The sequence below is a fragment of the Cynara cardunculus genome (genome assembly GCF_001531365.2).
Source record: "Cynara cardunculus var. scolymus isolate 2C chromosome LG 10, CcrdV1, whole genome shotgun sequence".
Lineage (NCBI taxonomy): Eukaryota > Viridiplantae > Streptophyta > Magnoliopsida > Asterales > Asteraceae > Cynara > Cynara cardunculus.
Genome location: NC_037537.1, coordinates 25,373,561 through 25,398,149, shown reverse-complemented (window position 1 = coordinate 25,398,149; position 24,589 = coordinate 25,373,561). Strand labels below are relative to the sequence as shown.

Sequence of the window (24,589 nt, the reverse complement as noted above, 5' to 3'; positions counted from 1 at the left end):
GACTCCGGACTATCTGCAAAGCAGGTGTCGCTATGGGATTAGTCGGCTCGCATAGCGGGTTGGATATCCAGGTTAATAAAAAAAAACAGAATTTGTTCACGTTTTCAATCATAGAATACCTGCAAATTGTAATGAAAGAAATCTCCTACAAATATCCATCCTTCTCTCTCTGAATCCCTGCAAGTATTTTTCAAGTTTCTCTGCAAATTTGAACATTTATCTGCCAGAAAAAAAAACTCCATTGTTAATCTGGTAGCTAAACTATGAGCTCAAATCTAGTTTGAATCTTGCATTTTGTCAAAAGCTCGAGCCACCGAAACAGTTTCTGAACCCTTGAGCCTTGGTGCACCAGGCTAGAATGATAGTGGAGCCCTTGGACCCTTAAAATACAAGGGCTGCATCCATTTAGGAACCAGAGCTGGAACCAGAGCCACCCCACGAGATTTCCTCTGTTTCTTGGTTTCTATAGTTAATCTCATAAATTTTCTGCCTGCAACTTTTTGACCATTCTGTTTGTGTGTGTGTGTGTAAATATATATATATAGAAATTAAACATTTTGCGAGAAGTCCCAATATCATATATGATTACACTTGCAAAATGCTTAAGTTTGTGTATAATGCGTGTAATCATGTATGATATTGAAACTTCTCGCCTTGTCGCAAAATGTTTAACTTCTTGTTTGAACTTGCCCATATATATATATATATATATATTCTATAACAATTCAGTCATCTAGAACCCACCTCAAAATTCAAAGTTTTGAACTTTATTGATAAATCATGTGAACAAAATGCTAAAAATGTCTTTGGGTGTTATTTATATTTTTCTAACAAAATAATTATGAATCTTGGATACGCACCAACTCTTTTGTCTGCTTTGACCTGATTGACATTCTGTTTTCCTATAATTGTAGAAGTGTTCTCATTGGAGCTCCATTGCTGCAAAACTTACTCTCATGGGAGCCAAGAATATGAGGAAATTTTGGGTTTTCTTGATGATGGTCATGTGGTGCTGGGCTTCAATGGCTGAAGCAGAGTATATGCCATACAAAGATCCGAAACAACCGCTAGGTGCTCGAATAAATGACTTAATGAAGAGGATGACACTTGAGGAAAAGATTGGCCAAATGACTCAAATCGAAAGATCAGTTGCATCCAATGAGGTTATAAAGAAGTATCTGATAGGTATACAAATCATTCAAAAACCTGAATTATAATACAGGTTTCATTTCTATGATCAAATATCACTTCTTGTGATTTCAGGGAGTGTGTTGAGTGGAGGAGGAAGTGTTCCATCTAAAGAGGCAACTCCTGAGACATGGGTTGATATGGTTAATGATTTCCAAAAGGGTTCGTTATCAACACGTTTAGGGATACCGTTGATTTATGGGATTGATGCTGTCCATGGCCATAATAATGTTTATAAAGCTACAATCTTTCCTCATAATGTTGGTCTTGGAGTTACCAGGCAAGAACATGTAAATCTTATCTTATATCGTGGCAGGTTTAAATGAGAACCATAAATATTTTGAGAACCTGAAAACCAACTATTCATTTTTTTATTTGTTCACGATGAAAATGCATGATTCCAGGAATAGTGAAAATGCTGATATTCATGAATATTTAGGGTTATTTATCATGAATAATACATGAAATAGTTGGTTCATGGGTTCTCAAAATATTAATGTTTCTCATTTGAACTTCCCCATCATATATCAATAGAAAACTCCATCCTAAATCGGTCAGATTGGCGATTGATTGTATCTATATGCACATGCGAATAGGGATCCTGTTCTAGTAAAGAAGATTGGGGCTGCTACAGCACTTGAAGTTAGAGCCACCGGCATACAATATGCTTTTGCACCTTGTATTGCAGTAAGTAGATAAATTCATGCATTACTATTTACTACTGCCAAAATTGCTGTTAATTTAATCTCTATATTCATTATGACTTCCACTTAAACAGGTATGTAGAGATCCCAGATGGGGTCGTTGTTTTGAAAGCTACAGTGAAGATCCCAAAATCGTTAGACAAATGACTGAGATCATACCAGGTTTACAAGGAGAAATCCCTTCTGGTTCGGAAAAGGGTGCTCCTTTCGTCCAAGGGCAGTAAGTAATAACATATGTTTATCATATTCTTGAATCGGGTTATCGGTTTCCATTTGATTTTAGATAAAATAACATACGATAAGGGGTTGCTGACATGATTATTGGTTTTTTATTGTTCTTCATTAAAGAGATCTAACTAAACTTGTTTTAATGGATAGTTTTGACTTCTAGTGTAGGCAGGTTGTCTATTTGTGTTTGGTTTAGATCTTATTTGGCATGGATCGTGGGTTCCACTTACTAGAAATTAAAAATCAGAAGATCTAATCTAACAGATACCTGTATCTTTCCAATATTTAAATTTAAACCCTTCTTACATTCATGTGAAATCTACAAACTCTTTAATTTGACACTAATATATATAGGGTCAGATTCAGAGAAAAACCACAAGAAAATGAAAAACTGAAGAACATTCTGGTAACCATTCATCTAGATGGTAGGTACATATGCATACAAGTAATATGTAAGCAATTTGTCCAGTATACACATGTGCATAAAATGCACACGTGCATAAAAACCAAATAACAACTTTAATTACTTGTATGTACATGTGCATAAGAATGGTTCCCAGGGGGTTCTTCAGTTTTCCCTTGTTTGGGGTTTATTGGGCCTTCAAATTAGCAAGACATGTTCAACCACCACTTCTATATTTTATTCAAACTTTCAGATTTTCCTTTCTAATAAGCATTGATTTTCCATTACCTGTTTACAATAAAATCTTGCATCCCGCTACATCGCAGGGGTACACAATTAGTTACTAGGAAATATGTATTTGGGCCATGAGATTTATTGCACTTATGTTTTCACAGACAAAAGGTTGCAGCCTGTGCTAAGCACTATGTGGGAGATGGAGGAACTCACCTAGGCACAAATGAAGGCAACACAATAATAGACAGTAAAAGATTCTACAGCATACATATGCCAGCATACAATGATTCAATCATTAAGGGTGTGGCTACTATTATGACCTCCTACTCTAGCTGGAATGGGGTTAAAATGCATGCTAACCGTAATCTTGTTGCTGACTACCTCAAGAACAAGCTCAATTTCAAAGTATATTCACTCACCCAGTTGAATTTACACCTTTCTTGCAGAAAATTGACAGAACTGAACAACTAAGATGAATTTTGAACTGTTTTTACGTCAGGGATTTGTGATATCAGATTGGCAGGGTATTGACAGGATCACCACTCCTGCACATGCTAATTACACCTTCTCCATACTAGCTGGAATGAATGCTGGCATTGACATGGTTTGTTTCTCGTATCATTTATTATTCCTGCTTATAATATTCCTAATAACTGTATTATTGATGGTATACTGCAGTTCATGGTCCCATTAAAATACACAGAGTTTATCGATGGTTTGACACACCTGGTAGAACATAAGTTTATACCCATGAGCCGAGTTGATGATGCAGTTGAGCGGATTCTAAGGGTGAAGTTTACAATGGGTCTGTTTGAAACCCCATTGGCTGATTACAGCATGGCCAAGTACTTGGGATGTCAGGTAGCTAAGTCAAAATTGTTTTGGGTTTGACTATGATTGAGAACATCTTATTCATGGTGTGAACAAGATGGCAGTCTTGATTTACCTTATAAACTCCAATGACAACAGGAACACAGAGATCTAGCCAGGGAAGCAGTGAGGAAAACACTTGTGTTACTGAAGAATGGTAAACCTTCAATGCAGCCATTACTACCACTTCCTAAGAAGACATCAAAGATACTAGTTGCAGGATCCCATGCTAACAATATTGGCTATCAATGTGGCGGGTGGACAATTGAGTGGCAAGGACTTTCAGGCAACGTCACTGCTGGTATGGATGTTAAAATCACCTAAAGTACAAAACTGTTAAAATCATTAATTTAAAGTTAAAGAGGGAAAATATGGAAGAGAGATATATGAGTACAAGAAAGATTCATTTAGGAACCATGAATATTTTGATAATTGTGAAAACCAACTATTTATGATGAATATAGATGAAAGTTCAAGAAATATAATTCATCATGAATATTCTGTTCATCACGAATAGTTGGTTCTCAAATGTGGAAAGATATACGAGTACAAGGAAAGTTAATTTAGGAATCATAAAATTTTGACAATCATGAGAACCAACTATTTATGATGAATATACATAAATATTCATGAATATCATGCATTTTCATCCATGAATAGTTGTCTCCTATGAGTACAAGACAACTGGTCCAGAAAGTGTGTTGATGCAGCTTAGGGGATGTTTAATTGGTTTTGCATTAAGTCATGCACGGATATGGCTGTCTGTGCAGATTAATTTGTCTGATCTGGAAGGTTTTTGTTTGAAAGGGTATTTTCATAGATTGAAGGGGCATGTTTTTTAATTGGGAGGGGCAAGTATGGAAAAAACTTGGCTTTCTGAATAAAGCTCCCTTAAAAGCATATACTGAATAAGTCACTTTCTATATGATTAATCCCCTAGTAAACAATCATGTATAGCTGACCAAATATGTTGCGAGTCCCATTGAGATCATTAAGCTGCTAACAAACAAGCCCTTGGTAAGCCCTACATGCACACCTTTTGTGAATGCGAACATATCAACTCCCTCTTATACTTGAACTAAACCTCTGATTCTACAGGTACTACCATCCTCTCTGCTGTGGAAAGTACTGTTGATCCAAACACTCAAGTAGTCTACAACGAGAATCCCAACAAAGATTTTCTCAAATCAAACACATTCGACTATGCTATAGTGGTGGTAGGAGAACCCCCATATGCGGAGACTTTTGGAGATAACTCAAATCTAACAATTCCAGAGCCAGGCCTAAGCACTATCAAAGATGTATGCAGCTCAGTAAAATGTGTGGTGGTCTTAATCACAGGTCGGCCAGTGGTGGTGCAGCCATTTGTTGACACAATAGATGCCCTTGTGGCTGCTTGGCTTCCAGGAACAGAAGGCCAAGGTGTCACAGATGTTCTCTTTGGTGACTATGGTTTCACAGGAAAGCTTGCTCGTACTTGGTTCAAGTCCGTTGACCAGCTACCAATGAATGTTGGAGATGCACACTATGACCCATTATACCCATTTGGGTTTGGACTGACTACAGCACCCACCAAAACTATATAAATGTAATCTTATTCTTTTCCATAATTCGGTTTTAATTGAACATGAAAATCTTGTTAGAGTGATGAGATTTTGATTATTTCAAGGGTAAGCAAAGTTGTGTATCAGTTCATCTACTAATGATATTTTAAGGGTGACGATTTTATTTATCACGATGATAAGCTTATATACATTGCAACATGCATATTTCGTACCATCCATAAACAGAAAACATAAAGGGAGAAAATGGAAAAGGTGAACAAACTTGTAAACTAAGAAGCTCTATGCTACTTCTGTTGCAGCTGCATTGGTCTCTGTGGGCTCCTTAACAACTCCATGGCTGTCCTCCTTTTCCTTTATCAGCCTCATTATTTCTACTTTTTTCTCTAGTAGAGCTTCAATTTTAGTGTTCATCTTGTCTAGTTTAAGTTTTAGCTTGTCAAGATCCTTGTATTTTGCATCGGGTTTCTTTTTATCTCCCTTATCTTTCTTGTCCTTGACTGCCTTTGTTTCCTTCTTACCAATTTTCCCCCCCTTTACTTCTGTAGCATTTTCATCTCTTTCAATCTCCCTTGATGCAACATCAGCATCACATTTTTTACCATCAGCCTCATCTTTCTTCTTATCTTTGTCATTCTCATCATCTTCTTCTACCACTTTATCCTTAACTTTCTTTTCCTTTTCCTTCTTCTCTTTCTTGTCTTTCTTCGGGGTTCCTTCTTCATCGTCTTCCTTTTCTTTCTTCTTCTTTTCTTTTTTCTTCTTATCCTCCCCCTCCTGCTTTATATCATCAGATTTGGCACATTTATCTTTCTTCTTCTTTTCTGGCTCTTTTTCCCCTTCCTCTGACTGTGCAGCAGCACCATCCTTCTTCTTGTCTTTCTTCTTTTTATCTTTCACGTCAGCATTCTTATCTTGCTCCTCCGACTCCTTTTTCTCTTTGTCTTCCTTCTCTTTTTTCTTCTTTCCCTTTCCCTCAGACTCTGTGTTCTCATCGTGCTTGCCTACCTCCTTGTCTTTCACATCCTCCTTTTTCTTTCCTTCATCCTCATCAACATTCTTCTTCTTCTTCGCTTCACCCTCATTATCTGATCCATTAGATATCTTTTTATCTTTCTCCTTGCATTGGTCATCATTATCTTCCTTATGTTTTGGCTTCTCTTTCTCAACCGATTTAATCTTCAAATCTACCACTTCCGCGACCTTCTCTCCTTTTCCTTCATTCGTCCCCTTCATCTTGCACTCAGTTTTCAAATGAAGCTCTTCCTTGACAACATGCTCAGATGTCTGATCCATCTCGAACTTAAACCTTATATCCAAGTTATCTGCAGAGAGAAATGTGGATGGTTTCAAAGCCAATAAGATAAACAGGTGAAACAGCATATGCAATAGACTATATATCAAACAATTGTAATCAAAAGCATCAAGATCACCAAATTTACCAGAAATGACTTCACAATGGAATGATTACTACTGCTTCACCAAGTTTTATGGTATAGTTGTTGGTCTCAACAAGCATTTAAAACTCCATTACACATTGAAGGATTTCAAACTTGATTTCCAGTCCACATATCATGCTATAAATATTATGAACAATCTAAGTGCTCATTCTAGAATCCCTTATAGGGACAGTTCCAAAAGATGAGAACCATTTCCAATAATGTGTTGCCGATCCACTTTCGAAAATTAAGACCATAACAAAATTAGAAACTGGGGTTCACTGAGCTTGAGCTACACTTTGACTTTGAATGTTGAGCATGTCAAACAGATTCAAGTTTTTTTTCTCTCAAAGTTGTTTGAGATGTTATATTCCATATAGATTTTAAGAATCTTGTTGATCTCTTACTTTTCAACTTCAAAGCTGATAAAAATTACAACTTTCTGAGAGAATTTGGTTAGCTAGAACTTCATAACAAAGAGTTTCGAATGGAATAGATGCTACCCAACTTGGAAAAGAACAAAATCGTACCAAGTTCGAATTTGAAACGAACTAAGGTTTCCCACCCAAATTGAATTGAAGCAAGCAACATGCGGAAAGTAAAGTAACCCACATGGCAGGCATATTATCAAACAGTTGGCGATGAAATAAAAGATTGGAAAATATACATAAGAAAACCGAAATCACATGATCACCGAAGAAACAAGTAACAACCAACATCAAGAATCAATCATATAAACAAAAATAAAAAAGGAACCCAGCTGAAGAATTCCCAAAAAAGAAGACGCTTATACAAACTTACCTCGATAATCAATCTTTGTTGGGGTTTCCACCGTCTTTATGAATCTTACTGAGGATGTATGCATCATATCTTATTTATAGCCATTTATATGAACAACTGTTCCATCGAAACAGATACGGAATCAACGCGGGGTTTAATTGGGAATGGAAAATCGATGATGTAACGCGCTAACGAAAGGATTTCTTGTTTGTATCTAAAGTTATTGCTTCGGAGTCAGGAAAGGGGCTATGAATACTTCGTACCTAAGGAACTCTCTTTTGGTTCCAAAGTCAAATGACTCAAATCAACCTTCACTAGAAATGCAGACAGTCCCATGAAAGCTGGATCACTTCTATTTTTTTCGAGCTCCGGTTAGAACTTATCTTTAAAGAGCAATAAATCGCGAAAATTCAGGAAAGTCCAAGGTGAAAAAGGCCGATTGAGCGATCTTTCAACCAAAAAGCTCTATTTTTAAATAGCCTTTTTTTTTTAAACCGGAAAATGAACTTGAAAACTAAACCTAAAAAAGTTTTTAGGCTTTGTTCATCTCTAGGTTCGATTGCTTTGTTTCAATTTTAGGGTCGTTTATTAAACATATACCTGGTAAGTGTTTATTGGGTAATCTTTTTCATTGGATGAATATGACAAAGGTCAAAAATCTTACTCGTAAGAACAATGATAAAGATGAAAAGTCTTATTCCGTAAGTGAGGGTGACGATTCTTACCGGGTAAGGCATTTACCGAATAAATTGTTGAAAATGATACCATTTTGATGTACTACAATCATACCTGATAAAATAAATTACAGTGTTGATTCCTAACGGTAAGCGTTTACTAGATAAGCATTTAAGTAAACAGCCGGTTTTTTTTATGAAAATAAATTTAAAATTAAAACCTTGTCAAAGGTAAAAAAGCGATAGTCGGACAAAATAAATTTTCTCTATATGGTGAACAAAACCGTTTACATCTAAAGATTCTGGTAAAAAAGTAAGGCATGTTACATTAAGGTTTTTTAATTTTTTTAAAAAAATAAGTAAATTACGGATTTGGTCCATATAATTTACAGTTTCTATCTACAGTGGTTCCAAAATCAAAATAAATACAGATTCGATACCTCTAGAACTTATTTCTGCACTCATTAAGTGTCTCCCTCTAATGGATGTCAAAAAAAGCTGTTAAGTCCAAGGGTAATCTTGTCTTTTCTTATTTCTCTTAATTATTTTTTAAAGGATTAAAAAACTTATATACTGCTTTTATTATATCATATTTTATATATGATATTTAATATACATTAAACATAAACACACAACACTTCTTTATTTATCATTAATTATAGTATTAAAAGAAATTAATGAATTTTTGACAAACTTCTAAATTATTTTTTATAAAATGATACTTTTTGGTTAAAAGTATTTGGAAAAAAAAAACGATTAAAAAAATCATGTATTTTTGTGTCCTAATTTTGTCAAGTACTCCAATATTTACAAATATTAAACTATTTGTTTTATAATTTTTAATTGTAATTTATTGATTTATAAAATTAAAAAAATTACTACTGTTGACGTGTTAAATTGAAATATGGAGACATTATTTGGTGAGCAATAAGCAATCGGAGGATGAATGGATGATGGGTAATCACGTAATTTGGTGGGATGACATTAGTGTTGGGTGGGACCCATTAAGAGCATTCGAATCGCACCGTAAAAACCTAAATTTGACGTTTTATTCTCTTCAATCAAACAGTAAAACAGTATAAATAATTTGCCCGTCATAGATAGAGAAATTGATCCGACCTTCATATTTGAAGGTCTACTGACTACAAAAACAGATTTAGATAAAATCTAGGGCCTATCGTGATAACTTGATTTTGTTATTTATTTAATTCTTAAATACAATTTGGCGTCTTTTATAATAGGTTTCAGGCCAGGTCGGACCTTGAATTTTCATAAAAATTGTAACTTGTCTCACACCGTCGGTTCTTAACCGGTCCTTATCGATCTCGGTCCTAAGTCGGTCTAGGTTGGGCCTAGTCCATTTTGGCCATCTTTAGTGCCAACGTCAAATTGCCATCTTTGACTAGAACTGCACCCACAACCCGAAAAAGCCTAGCGCTAGCCCAAACCCAGGTCCAGTTTTAAAGTCTGATCATGTAAACTTTTTTCTAAGACCTGGTCAAAAAAGTCGATTAATTTTGAAAAACTTGAAAAGTCCAGACTAAAAAGCATGATCAACCCAAAATACCTTAGGCTATTTTTACTGAAAATGGGGTTTGAAAGACCGAAATCCCAATAGGGGGGGTGGGATCTAGACTTTGTTCATTTTTAAGAGTCTGTTTGTTAGCAGCTTAATGATACTTACAACTTATTCGGTCATTTATACATGACTGTCTGGTAGTGACTTATTCAATAAGTTTATATGGGAAACTTTATATAAAAAGTCAGTTTTTTCAAACATGTCTCTCTTAACTAAAAAAATATGTTCATTACAATTATGAAAAAACTTTCTCAATTTATACAGAGAGAATAGTCCATACAGACAATTTTACTTAATAGAAAACTAACGAAAAAAACACGAGCATCTTCATTTTCTGATGATTTTTAAAAACCCCATAAAATTAGTAAAATAAATAATTGCGGGGGAAATAAAAAATTTCTATTATTCTGAAATAAACTTGGTAACGTTAATTATATATCTACAAAACAAATACATTTTGTCACGTATTTATAAAATATTAAATTATTTGTTTTTAAAATTTGAATTATTATTTATTTATTTATAAAATAATATAAAATAATAATAAAAAATCTACTTGTTTTGACTTCTTGAATTGAAATAATGGGGGTGTATTATTTGGTGAGCGATAAAGCCAATTGGAGGATGATGGGTAATTATGTAATTTGGTAAGATGGCATTGGTGTTGGTGGGACCCACTAAAGAAGCATTCCATGGAAGAACATGCCCACAACTTATACGTGACTTACGCGCCCATGTTGTTTCAACTAGAGAATTTGAAAAAGTTTGAAACTTAACGTAAGATTAAGTTGACGTTTGTGTTTTAAGAGGTGCTGATATAAAAGGTGGTGTTGACGTTTGAAATCTGAATGAATAAGACTGTTTGTTTTTGTAAACTGATAAATGTCTGAATTTGTTTAAATTGTCTATTTTACTCGTTATGAAATTGTATTGTTGAATTTATAAAAAATTTTATATAATTTCACATATTTATTCACCATCATTACGAATTTTACATCTAAATTATATAATTAACATTCATTTAAACGAAAATATGTCGTTAACGTATTTAACACATTTGAATTCTATTAAAATACATCAATTGTGAGACGTGAGGTCAGTTTGGTCATTGTCCATTTTTAGTTTTCATGTTGTGTTAAAAACTTTGGTTTTCTTTCATCAGTTTTGTTTATTATGAATCTTTTCCTGCTGTTTGCATTTTGTTATGGTTTTCATCCTCTTTTTTCGCATTTGTGCAATGTGAGGTTAGTTTGGTCATTGTCCATTTTCTGTTAAAGAGTAACTTTAAATGTTCAGTGATGTTTAGGTTAGGTGTAAGAGATATTGGGTCATGGCAACAATACTATCAAGTGGGACACTGAGGAGATGCACAGATTTAATACACGTATCACAGTGTTACAATTATACTTTATTAAGTCAAATATTGTTAATGTATATTGTGGTCACTGTATCGGTCTATTCATATGTGACAGTCCCAGGAACATTGTGCTAGTTCAGTAATGATATACGTGTTGTATATGATTGAGAAGCATAAATCTTAAACTTTGATCACTTTTAAATCATACTGTATTCCATCGCATATGATTTGCATGTGATACTAAATCAGGGACATAGACGATCTTTGACGTGACTTAAGTTGTGGGTCAAGTCGCTCGTACACCACTATGCCATTTAACGTGTATTATCACATATGATAAGAGTGTTCTGGATGTAATACTATAATCCATCCATGTGATGCTAGATTACAGACGAATATGACATTTGGAGCAACCTATGTCGCGAAGCACGATGACCGGGTCCCTTCACGTGTATTATCACATGTGATAAGGGTGTTTTCATGTTTTCATAAAATGCAAGTGTTCTCGTTTAAACCTCCACGATTAAAATATTTTAACGTGATTGGATGGAAATAACATATATGGAAGAGTTGGATGAAGGAGAAATACGTATACACATATAGACCAAGGATATCAATGATTGTATGAAAATAAGAGTTAAGGTGAGAAATATAAGAATAAATCTGAAATTTTGACCACTTTTAATCTCACTGAAATTGATCTAATACATCTCGGTGTACCGCATTGGTGTTGAACTTCAAGTATGATCGATCCAACCCTATATATATATGGTTGAGTTCCGGTGAGAAAGAGAGTTAAGACAAAAAACGTAAGAAAAGATTTTCATCCTTGGTGTGTACATTAAGATGAGATGCACTGTATTAATCTCCATATCAAACGTAATTTTACGAGTGTGTTTGAGATTAAAGGATATTAAGGGTCTATATCATTTTTTACGCTTTTCGCATTAACTCTCATTCTCACACGATCTTTCGTCTATATATATGATATTAAAAAGAAAAGGAAAAAATATATTAAAGTATATTTAAAAAGGGTCAGATGCAGCAGAAAATGTTAACTAAATGAAATGCTGAAAAACCAAGAAAAAACAATGAAAAATATATCAACATAGATGTCAAATTACGAGAAAACATGATCGTTTTTTTTTTTTGTGTAATTTACTTCGCTTGAATTTTGTTTATTTTTGTCTTTTTAATAAAAAACGGGGGTGGGGGAAGGCGAGGTTTTTAATTTAAAAATATTGTTGTAACCAAGGGTGTGTAAAACTCGAATGGTCCGATAAAACCAAATTTAAAATAAGGTGTTTATGCAAATTCCGAATACTCTGAACCTCCAACTTTTGAGGGAAATTTTGTGTTCGGGGCTGTTTACCTAAATGCTTACTGTTACGAGTCAACACTATAATTTATTTTATCGAGTAAGATTGTAGTAGATCAAAACGTATCAAATGCAACAATTTATCTGGTAAAGCGTTTACCCGGGTAAGAGTCAGCACCCTCACTTATCGGGTAAGACTCTCAATCTTTATCATCGTTCTTACCGGGTAAGATTTTTRGCCCTTGCCATGTTCATCCGGTGAGGAAAATTACCCGGTAAGTACTTACCGGGTAAACGTTTAGTAAACGGCTCCTTCGATTTTCGATCATCCGATTCGTCCGAAAACCCAAAATATATATACATATATATTATGAATATTATCATAAATATATTTATTTATCTAATTATCTTTTGAAATATTTAAAAATCCTAGTCGGTTGTGCTTTATAATTTTTAAGCATATTATTGATTTATTAATCTTTTAAATTAATTGATTTTTTTTTTATTAAACTGTATATCCAACCTGCTATGCAAATCAACTAATTTTAGGGCGACCATTTATTTTGCAGATAGCTCAAAGTCACTGCATTTGAACTTTCGTGATTATAAGAAGATTTTTATTTCTCATTAGATTTGAATCTGAAACTTCCTAATACTTTTGATATTTAGAACCAAACTTAAACCAATCAAACACCACACTTGTAGTTTGAATTTATACCTTTAAATCAATTATATGTATAACGGAAAAATCCAATTTAAAACGCAAGAAAATAAGGATAAAAAAAGTATTAATCGATAAAAAAAGCCTGTATTCACATTCTGTCACCGAACTCTCTCTCTCTCTCTCTACCCTGCTGTTTCGACACACACTCTCTCTCTCCTCGTTGTTGCTTGCTTCCATTCAGGTGTATCTCTCTCTTCTCCCTCAATAAACCCAAACCCATAACCTAAACCCGATTTAAATCCCCCAAAACTAAAAGATTCACCAAAAACCCTCATCTCCAGAAGATCTAGCTTCAACTCACCATGAATGATCTCTTATCTGTAAGTTTCCCTTAACAAATTTATTCCTTTTTCATTTCTTTGTAACGGCAAATTCGAATTTTGACCAAAATAAGCTGCATTGTTCACTGCTATAGAGATTCTCTATGATGTTACCAAGTTTTAGATTAGTGTTTTAGATCTTGTGTTGGATTTGATCTTTATTGGTGCCAAATGTTGGTGTTGAACCTTGTAATCAACTGGAAACTATGAATTCATGTATGCGTTCGAGTAGTCTCAACTGTGTAATCAATTAGTTTTATTGAACTTTAACAGATTTTAACCTATGAATTTAGCCCCATCGAAAGGAACAAAAAATGAGAGGAAAAAAAAGTATTTTTCAAGCTAAGGAGTTGGTTTTTGGTAACAGGGATAAGAATTAAAATGGATCTTTGAGTTTATTTTCGCCGTTTTCTATGATTGTGATCCTTTGACTTTGGATATCAAATTTGTATTTATCTCATTTTATAATTGATATGTATCATTTCAATATTTTACTTTCCTATTTTAGGGCAGTTTTTGTATCTCTTCATGTTGTTACTGAATTTTCATCAGAAACGAAATGCAATGAAATAAATTTTCGAATTTAAAGAAGTTCCTTTGACATTCAATTGTTTCCCAAACTGTGAAAAGGGGATCAGTGGTTGCAATAGTTACTGTTTTCAAAAGCCGGATGTATCATCATGAATGGGAGGGTTTTGAGAATTGATTTTTAACAAGCAAAATGCATTCTTAAGTTTGGGAAAAAAGGAGTATGAGATTCTGTAGTTTGTATGAGCTCAAGGTTTCAAGCTATCAATTGAACGATAACATGGCAATGATCGGGTGATGGTACAAGTTCGTTGACTTAGGAGTTTCCACTTAGCAGTGGAGGTTTTGGGACAAGTGCCTGACTAGACTGTCTGCCCCTCAGACGATGCTAATATTTTGCTACGTTTCTGTTGTTAATTAAGCAGTATATGGTAAATACCAATTGTTCAGACATAGATAGAAATCAAAATTTGAATTATTAATATAGTTCTGTCCCCGATATAACATGCTATAATGAAAGGTAATTTAAAGAAGCGAGTTCGTACTTGCTGCTTTTTATGGTCAGTTTCGGATATCCTCTGCATAGTCATTTTTTCATGACATTTCATTGATCTTATTAGATGCTGCTGCAAATGATGGTTGTGGTCTGTTCTCAAGAACTGAAATCTGAAATTGTTTTCCAATATTTTATAGTCTGGGAATTCTCTTATTCGGCCTTCAACTGTTTGTGGGGGAGGATATATAGGGGCAGGTTCAAACGAGAAGCTAAACATTTTGCGAGAAGGCGAGAAGTTTCAATATCATATATGATTACACGCATAATACACAAGCTTAAATCATATATGATTTAACACATGTTGCATTGACAACACCTAGACGCTTAATCATACATGATTAAACACACCCAAAGGAGTGTAATCGTATATGATATTAAAACTTCTCGCATTCACGCAAAATGTTTAACTTCTCGCATGATCCTTCCTCTCTCTCTCTCTCTCTCTATCTATATATATATATATATATATATAGTTTGAGAGTCCTATAATTTAGAAGGATATGGGTTATGCAATATATCTATCCTATTGACCCATAAAGTCCCCATCTCATCCCCTCTATTATCATTATAACCAAGGCCCCCTTAAGATTAGCATCTAGAGTGAAATAATATATTTGCTTGTTTTCATTTGTGACAATTAAGTACTTGAAAGCTGATGTTTTTATGCAGTGAAATTTTTGAGCGAGAATAAAACTTGCGGTCATTAGTTTATGTGACAATTTGAGAACTGGTCCTTTTTTCATTTTTTTGTATTGGCTATTTGAGCAAATTAGTTTTTGTGCTTCTTGTATACGTGTTTCCTCCCTCCGTAGCCTTTGTTATTCGATTATTACAATGTAGTTGTTGAATGGTGTTTGTAGGATTCATTTGAGAACCATCGGGGTCAAGATTATGGCGGTGGAGATCTTGAAATGGGAACACAACAAAACGTGAATTCTGGAGATTCAGGCTTGGATAATTTTTTCAAGAAGGTGGCTTGTCTAGTATTCGCTTTTTCATTCTACATGTCCAATGTCATCAACTTAACTCATAAAGCTAATTGGATATTTCTTTTGATAGGTTCAAGACATCGAGAAACAATATGAGAAGCTGAATAAACTATTAAAAAAACTACAGGTTCCCCTCTGACCCCTCCCTCCTAACTTTCAAAGAAGAGTACTTCTTCTTGAAAAAAAGCAGATCTTTATCATCTTGGTTTGTGTTTGTTTCACGTGCAAGTGATTCAAAAGACCTGATCTTTAAGATACAAAGTTGTAAATATTTGGATGCTAGTCATTTACCCATCCTTTTTCGGTCTTATCTGGATTTCTCCTCATATCAAGTAAACAAGGCCCAAAATCATATCTTTATTTCCTATTGTATGGTATGACCATATGAGATGAAATGAAAATGTTGAATGTTAAATGGCCTAAATGATTAGAATCATTATCTGCATAACAAGTCTACTATGACTTTTGACTCCCTTTAGACTTATATCAACCACTATGAATTTGATACTACAACATTCGCTATCAAATGGAATAGCTTGTTGGATTAATCCTTCTCACCCACGTCCTGGGTCAAAACCGCAAAAATAGTCTCTTCATGTATTAGGCTTCTTGATGCATGATGCCAATCTATCCAAAATCGGCAACTGGCTTGATGGAAGGCGTATGCACTTGGCTGCCTTAGTTGACACATCTTTTATAATGTTAAAGCTTCTCATTGCTTCTTTGTCCAAAAATTTGTATGCAAAACTCATCATGTTCGGTCTTGTTCTTCTCGTGTTATTTGGATTCTTAATAATTTGTTTGTTTCAAAAACAAGTGACAAACTTTTTCATTTCCAGATCATTTCACTAGGATGATTGTAGCTGATGCCATTCTCATGTGTTTATACCATTCCCCGTAGCACCTCAACTTCCACATAGTACTGGGCGTATATCAAATTCTCACCGTCCATTTGAATTTTAGTCAAATTCTCCGATTAGTTGTGTGACAAAGAAATCTAATAGCACCATCATAAGTATAGGACAGCATGGGTTAACTTGATTAAGTTGTCGGCTAAAGCATTTTGGTGGGCTGACACAGACACTAAGAGTCGAAAGATAGGGAAGTGAATGGGATGGTTTACTTTAAAGATGTCAAAGTTGCATTCTTGAAATCTGAACTATAATTTGTATATAGTTTTAGACATGATATGTTTTGAGTTCGAAATGGGAGCTGGAGCACAACATAATTGATAGTTCCAACCCAATTCAACAATGGCGAGAATCAAACAAGCTGCTCGACATGGCAAGCGAATAAATGATGGTAACTTTCTCTCTCTCTTTTGCTTCATGATTTCCTTTCTGTTTTTAGTTTTTGTTCAAATACATTTTGATTTGTGTGTTTTCAGTTTTCGTTCATATGCATTTTGATTTGTGCTGTGGTTGTACATGAATCTGTATTTAGGGTTCTGATAAATTGTAGTATTTTGGAATTCAAGTTCAGGAGCCGGGAATGGTGAGAGGCGCCACCGTTCTAGTCCTCAGACGCTTCATGAGATTAGGCGTATGCAAAAGTGTGTCAGTCTTTTCACTCCAGCTAATCCTTTCAAAAGAAGCAACCAGAATGAGAAGACTGACACACTTTGCATACGCCTAATCTCATGAAGCACCTGAGGACTAGAACGGTGGCACCTCTTACCATTCCCTGCTCTTGAACCTGAATTTCAAAATACTGCATTTTATCAGAACCCTAAATACAGGTTCACATACAACCACACAAATCAGAATGTATTTGAACAAAAATTGAAAACACACAAATCAAAATGTATATGAACAAAAACTGAAAACACACAAATCAAAATGTATTAGAACAAAAACTGTAAACACACAAATCAAAATGTATTTGAACAAAAACTAAAAACAGAAAGGAAATCATGAAGCAAAAGAGATAGAGGAAGTTACCATTATTTATTCGCTTGTCATGCCGAGCAACTTGTTTGATTCATGCCATTGTTGAATTGGGTGGAAACCGTCGATTGCGCTGCACTTCTATTTGAACTCAAAAGCATATATTTCCCCTTAGTTCACTGAGGACTTACGTTGTGGTCCCTAATCGTGGGAGAAAAGAAAAGAAAGGGAGGGAAAGGAAAATATTTTTTCATTTGTATAATTGAAGGGGAAGGAAAAGAAAATAAATTTTTTGTGTCCAACTTCTGGACGGTTCGCAAAAAGAGTTGGGTACAAGGGTGAAATTGAGTATAACTTACATCCTCAAACCAATGGTCAAAGTGAAAGGACCATTCAAACTCTCGAGGATATGCTCGGATCATGTGTCATAGATTTGGCGGAAATTGAGATTCTCACCTACCTCTCAACTTCAAATATTATAAAGATTACTTCTTCTTGAGAGAATTAGGTTAGTTAGAACTTTGTAATGAAGACTTTCGAATAGAATAGATACTACCCAACTTGGAAAAGAAAAAAACTCATATCAAGTTTGAGTTAGAAACGGCCTAGGGTTTCCTATGACTTTTGAATCCCTATAGACTTATACTGATCACTATGAATTTGATACTACGACGTTTGCTTTCAGATGGAATAGCTTGTTGTATCAATCCTTCTCATCCATATACTGGGTCCAAACTGGAAGAATAGTCTCTTAATGTATTAGGCTTCTTGATGCATGATGCCAATCTATCCAAAATCGCCATCTGGCTTGATGGAAGGTTTATGCACTTGGGTGCCTCAGTTGATGCACCTTTTATAATGTTAAAGCTTCTCATTGCTTCTTTGTCTTATGCAAAACTCATCATGTCCAGTCTTGTTCTTCTTGAGTTATTTGGATTCTTAATAATTTGTGTTTAAAAAACAACTGACATACTTTTTCAATTCCAGATCATTTCATTAGGATGACCGTAGCTGATGCCATTCATACGTGTTTATACCATTACCACTTAGCACCTCAACTTCTCCACTCTATCGGGCATACATCATATCTCACCTTCCATTTGAATTTTATGCAAATTCTTCAATTAGTTGTGTGACAGAAATTTATAGCAGCATTGTAAGTTTAGGATGATAATGGTTAACTTAATTAAGTAGTCGGCAAAAGCACTTTGGTGGGATGACACAGACACCGAGAGTCGAAAGACAGGGGAGTGAATGGGATGGTTTACCTTAAAGATGTCAAAGCTGCATTCTTGAAATCTGAACTATAACTTGTATATAGTTTTATGTTCCAATTCCTCTTTTTCCTGGTTGTTCACATGACTCTACATTTTGTTGTCACGTCAAACATGCAGTTATTCTTGTGTCTTTCAAGTTCATACCATGAAAATTTCACTTTTTCATACTACCAAATTTTATGACAGTACATGAACTGATGTTATCTTCTGCAATAGGTCAAATCATCGTTGAACAAATATTAGTTTTTGAGCTATCTTTGTTTCAGAAAATGTTATCACAGTAATTATGTTAATGGAGTTCTACACAGGATGCTCATGAGGAATCGAGGGCTGTAACCAAGGCTGCTGCTATGAAAGGTAATCTTCAATTCTTTCTCTTCTTCTGGTTCAGTTCTTGTTTCTATTTATGTCATATGACTGTTAGCATGCAAAGAGTGAAATAAGGCCTTATGGGCTTCATACCGGGAACTTTGTATACCCTCTCCCCCAGAAAACAGGGGTCAGCTTTAAAATCTAGAAGGAATATAAAGATAACTTTTTTCTGGAACATTACAAACTAACCAAAAGCACGATTTACATGATCTCAAAGAAGACAGGATGGTCTAGACACGTCACATTTATCTTTATGTTAAATTTTGAAGTAGACCTCTGTTTCGGGTAAAAGGAAAATGTGGTGGACTCTTTTCTTGGTACGAAGGGAGCATATGGCGTAATATACATACACATAAATGAGTGGAAATACTGAATGGGGTTGGACATATCACAGCATGACAAGCTGCTTATTGTGCCACTCACCTGATTTATATAAATAAAATTTAAACCTTTTCAATTATTGATATAAAAGTTATAAATTAAAGGATTGTTAATTTGCAGCAATCAAGCAGCGCATGGAGAAAGATGTGGATGAAGTTGGAAAGATTGCTCGGTTTATTAAATCAAAAATTGAGGACCTTGACAAGGAGGTTAGATCATAAACAGCTTATTGTGAACTTGTCTCTTCTGTAATTATTTAGTGGCTAATTCCTACTTCTTGTTGTCGTCCAGAACTTGGCCAACAGACAGAAGCCTGGATGTGGAAAAGGGACGGGAGTAGACCGATCAAGAACAGCAACTACACTGTAACTTATTATGTTTGCTAGCCTCTACCTGAGTTTTGATGAATTAAAGGCATTGGCTGAATATTCAAATTTGTCTTTGTTTCATGGTGATCTCCATTTGCAGTTCCTTGAAGAAGAAGTTTAAGGACAAGATGTCTGAATTTCAGGTATCTGTAGTTCTGGATCATCTACTTTTTATTTATTATCTTCTGTCTATATTTTCTTAATTGTCGGCTACAATGGATGCTTTTAGGCGCTAAGAGAAAGTATCCATCAAGAGCATCGTGAGGTGGTCGAGAGGCGTGTCTACACAGGTGACTTGACTTAAACATCAAAAATGATAGTCTGAAACTGGATGTTTTAACAATCCCATATCTAATCTGACTTATGTTTTTTTTTTTGACTATTTTCAGTGACAGGAACCAGGGCCGACGAAGAGGTGAGACCTTTTTTATATTTTCGAGCCATCTTGATTATAGCATACACAAGCACATATTTTGATTATTCCTTGCTTCCTACAGACAATTGATCGACTGATAGAGACAGGGGATAGCGAACAGATTTTTCAGAAAGCAATTCGGGAACAAGGGCGAGGACAGGTTAGTCTTTTTTTCTGGGGTCTTCCCCCACACTTGTCTGTTAAATGAATACGTTTGGATAAATTGTACAAAAGTTCATATAATTTATTAAGGTTACTCCTTCCGACCAAAAGGTACGGACATGGATCACAATAATAGTCTCTTGCAAGAAGCAAGAGAAAAACTTCATAAAAGGACTTTCCTTCCAAACCGTACGGGGTTTCCTTGGGGTGTGGGGAGGCGGCGGGTTCTTTGTGCGTTTGTGCTGGATCATGTCTTATTTGTTACTTCTGGTATTGCTTTAGGTACTTGACACCCTTGCAGAGATCCAAGAACGCCATGATGCAGTAAGAGAAGTAGAAAGGAAGCTTCTTGAGTTGCAACAGGTGCAAATATATAATTACATATATTATAAAACTAGAATGTTAATAAACATTTTATTCTATAACCATGAGGCAATTGATAAGAAATTAGGATTTAGCTAATTGCCCTTCATGGTTCATTTCTGGTGTCATGTTGATCTATCTATGATTTTTCTACCATACTATAGCTGGGTACCTCCATAATGAAAGCATTCACGGCCTAACCCACTATATCACCACTAGAAAGGATCTTTGTTGAAAAGTTTGAAGTACTTTAAATAACACTTTCCCTCCGTTTTTCCTTGATGTGATGTACATTTATCAATCTATTGGGTTATTTGCTTAGTAGCTAAAAAGCGTAGTAAATCATTGCATTTTTATTGGAAGGATAGTATCGCATGCTCCTTTGGTTCCATGGAAAATGCAACATTTGAATGGGCACATAGGCTTAGGAAGGTGGTTGACTATTTTTATAACGTCTAAGTCATTAATAAACAAAATAAGGGAGTCTTATCGGACTCAAAACAACATCGTTGATTTTTTAAAATGTAATGATGATGGGGAATATTTCAACTTTTGGGGACCATTCCAAGGTGGAAATTGCTGCACTTCTCAAGGGACAGAGAGAGCAAGAAGAAACTATTTAGAATGTATAATGAGAAGTCTAGTTAGTGCCGAGGATACTCCACGTTCCAAAAGTTATGATAAATATTTGTAAATGAAAATCCCCCGAGCATAGGCTGCCTTCCAAGTTCCAACCTGAGGCTCAACGGAGCACTGTGGGAAATAATTCTATTCCTACACGTGGCAAATGTTTTGTAATTTGAGAGGCACTGCCGGACTAAGTATGAGCCTATACTTTGAGTCAATTAGTATATCATTATTTGACTTCAATCTTTTGATCACTTGTCTATATAGTTGTCACTTTTTGAAGAAACTAGGACCTACTTGTGTCATGTGTGCTTTTGGTTAATATATTATTGGAACCAGAAAGTATAACTTGTTGGGCAACTTTTGCCCCAACTGAACTGTTTTTAGTATTGTTATTATAGTGGGATGTTGACCCAAACTGCGGGTCAAACGGGTTGGTAGTAAAAAAGTCTGGGATTTACAGGTCAAATGGTTTCCAATAGTAAACGTAAAAGTACTCTCTCTCCTAACTCGGTGTGCTCTTTTGACTTTTAAGAATCAAAGGATGTTTAACTTTCAAAATTGATATGATGTCTTCATGCATAGCATCAAATTACGATGTTTGGTTGGCCATAAAGGCTAGTAGAAATGTTTAGCTATTAACCAAACTGTTTTAAGTATCCTTCAGTAATATGAACAGAGACGTGTTCTTTTTTGTGCATGCAAGTCTGGTTCCAAGGAAAACAGATATCTACTTGCTAGCAAATTATACTAATCCTACATAACCAAATCACTATCATCAGTTCTTTGTAACAAGGACAATGGGTAAATTGGTAATTCTAGATTAGCAAGTGATGCTCGTTTCTTTCACACAAAAGCAAAGATGAGGGAGAGGCCATAGACCTTTTAGATGCAGAGTTTTATATAAGGCTGTTTAAGACATTTGACTTCATTTCAACTACCTTACTAATATAGTTGTTTTACAAATGTTACACGATTCTTTTTCAGACTAACGAAAATTGGATACTTTTTCCAATTGTTGGAACGATGCCATATAAATTATATTTGATTAGTTGATACTGGTTACTATTGTTTACATTTATTCTTAAATATGTATTGTAAATCTTAGTTCTTCCAAAAAAGGAGAAATAGGGGCAAATGATACAGATAACATGCATCATGCCAACTCTTCATTGGGAAGATCATTTAGATATAACACAAACAATACAGATATCTTCTATCTTATAGGGATCAGGGTCCAATTTTTTATGTTCAGATTGTATGCTGGAGTACAGAACCATGTGTGTGTGTATTTAATAGCTTGGACTATATGTTTTCTGCAAATGAATATTGTTTGTGTGTGAAATTGTCACCCCAATTACTACTTTTCGTGCAGATATTTATGGATATGGCTGTATTGGTGGATGCTCAAGGAGAAATGCTAGACAATATAGAGACACAGGTGATTGAAAATCATTTCTACAACTTGTTGCACTGTGTTACTCCGAGAAACTGAACTTCATAAAGAAATTTATGCCAAAAGATCTCATTATGTGTGTATGGGTTTTCAATTCAAAAAACAAGGAAGTACCCTTTTGACTTCTTGAGGTCAAACCCGACACTGTTGAAATGCATAACTGATATCGAGTTTGCAAGTAATTTATCACCAATTTTCTGCTATTTATACTCTTTTAACCAACTCTGATTTAATCATTAGGTTCGTTAAATTTTTCAAAAAAATAGTACTTTAATATTAAAGTTGAAAACGGTGTGTTTGACCTCAAAAATTCATACTGGTTTCTTTCCGTTTTTTTTAAAGTGTATAATAATTTATACAAGTCAAAATACCTGCACACACTTTTCACCAACGGCATGGTACCGAGATTTGAACTCTTGACCTTCTGGGATGTTGGGCTCTATTGTTGGGCCAAAGATCATCTCGATGGTATAAAACTTTTTTTTGGGGGGGGGGGGGGTTAAAAGACTGTTTTGACCCATTACTCCTTTTTAACCGGTTTATGAATGGTATACATAATAGGTGTCGAGTGCAGTAGACCATGTGCAGGATGGGAACAAGGCCCTTTACAAGGCGAAGAGTCTACAAAAGAACTCACGGAAGTGGATGTGCATCGCCATCATAATTTTACTCATAATTATAGCAGTCGTCGTTGTTGGTGTGCTCAAGCCATGGAAAAGCGGCAAGGGTGCTTAGCGTCTTTTCACTCGTGGTGAACGTAAACATCCCATCGGAATCAGACTTCCTAAATATTACTTCGGGGTTAAGGTTGAAGTAATATTCGTATTATATGCCAAAGACTATGTTGTTTCCTTTTGAGTGTGAGGTTTTATTGGGGAGTACAAATTTGTGCTCTATTGCCAAACATTATTATATCCTTTATTCTTGTGTAAATTGAGAGCATTTATTCCATTCTTCACTTTCTTTAACTTGTTTCTATGTGCCATTGAATGACTATTTGCTATTTTGGAATTTGTTAGGTAATTTGTAACATATTTGAATGATTAAGATTTCATCACCTTAAAATCTTATTTAAGGTTATATATTTACATATCTGGAAAAAGAGACCGAAATCATATGCCCCTTTCTTTGCTGCCAACCTTACCATGGATTGCGATCGATTTGGTCCAAGCATGTGGTTTGGATCAAATCTAAATTCAATTCTCCTATCCAAATCAGTTAAAGACGCATAGGGGGTTGAGTTCCGGTGAGAAGGAGAGTTAAGATGAGAAACGTACGAAGTCATCTCCACCTTTAGATATACATTAAGATGAGATGCACCAGATTGATCAATCCTTGTATCAAGCTCAAATTATGAATGAGTTTGAGATTAAAGGTGATTAAAAGTTCATATCTCTTCTTACATTTCTCACATTAACTCTCCATCTCACATGATCCTTCGCCTACGTGTATTTACCTTAAACTTTCTTTCTCACACGATCATTGCATATATATATATATATATATATATATATATATGTGTGTGTGTGTGTGTGTTTATTCTTTTATCTTCTCATACCCTTCATACAATTCATGCAGAATGTTCATTGGCAAACATGTCTAGTTGGATATGTTTAACTGAGTACGCAGTTCTGGGGTGTATTAGTCGCAACCCTGAAGACAGTGATAACTCACGTCTTAATCATTGTTTTACTGCATTTTTCTCCTATTGTCTTATAGTCTAACATTTTAGGGAAAAGTTCAAAAAAACCCAATGGACTTTACTGTTTGGAACGATTAAACCCTTGGACAATTTTTTGGAACAAATAAACCCTTGGACTTTCTAAAAT

At 34.9% G+C, this 24,589-nt stretch overlaps 3 protein-coding genes across 3 annotated transcripts; 2 read left to right on the top strand and 1 right to left on the bottom strand.

Moving 5' to 3' along the window:
* The first annotated feature begins 946 nt into the window (after nucleotides 1-946).
* Nucleotides 947-5,298, top strand: LOC112519623 (beta-glucosidase BoGH3B-like). Its single transcript, XM_025127834.1, has 9 exons — nucleotides 947-1,185; nucleotides 1,264-1,468; nucleotides 1,785-1,875; nucleotides 1,967-2,112; nucleotides 2,919-3,162; nucleotides 3,257-3,361; nucleotides 3,436-3,618; nucleotides 3,727-3,928; nucleotides 4,726-5,298. The coding sequence occupies exons 1-9, from the start codon at nucleotides 957-959 to the stop codon at nucleotides 5,211-5,213; spliced, it is 1,893 nt and encodes a 630-aa protein (XP_024983602.1). The 5' UTR covers nucleotides 947-956; the 3' UTR covers nucleotides 5,214-5,298.
* Nucleotides 5,299-5,330: 32 nt separating this feature from the next.
* On the bottom strand, nucleotides 5,331-7,778 carry LOC112519622 (DNA ligase 1-like). The gene is made up of 2 exons (XM_025127833.1): nucleotides 7,430-7,778; nucleotides 5,331-6,514 (listed from the first exon to the last, which is right to left on the bottom strand). Exons 1-2 carry the CDS (start codon nucleotides 7,494-7,496, stop codon nucleotides 5,472-5,474), a joined length of 1,110 nt encoding a protein of 369 aa, XP_024983601.1. The 5' UTR covers nucleotides 7,497-7,778; the 3' UTR covers nucleotides 5,331-5,471.
* Nucleotides 7,779-13,163: 5,385 nt separating this feature from the next.
* Nucleotides 13,164-23,724, top strand: LOC112519899 (syntaxin-132-like). The gene is made up of 13 exons (XM_025128213.1): nucleotides 13,164-13,380; nucleotides 15,325-15,435; nucleotides 15,524-15,580; nucleotides 18,925-18,973; nucleotides 19,490-19,578; nucleotides 19,661-19,734; nucleotides 19,838-19,880; nucleotides 19,967-20,027; nucleotides 20,127-20,152; nucleotides 20,235-20,312; nucleotides 20,597-20,677; nucleotides 22,680-22,745; nucleotides 23,322-23,724. The coding sequence occupies exons 1-13, from the start codon at nucleotides 13,363-13,365 to the stop codon at nucleotides 23,493-23,495; spliced, it is 927 nt and encodes a 308-aa protein (XP_024983981.1). The 5' UTR covers nucleotides 13,164-13,362; the 3' UTR covers nucleotides 23,496-23,724.
* Nucleotides 23,725-24,589: the final 865 nt, after the last annotated feature.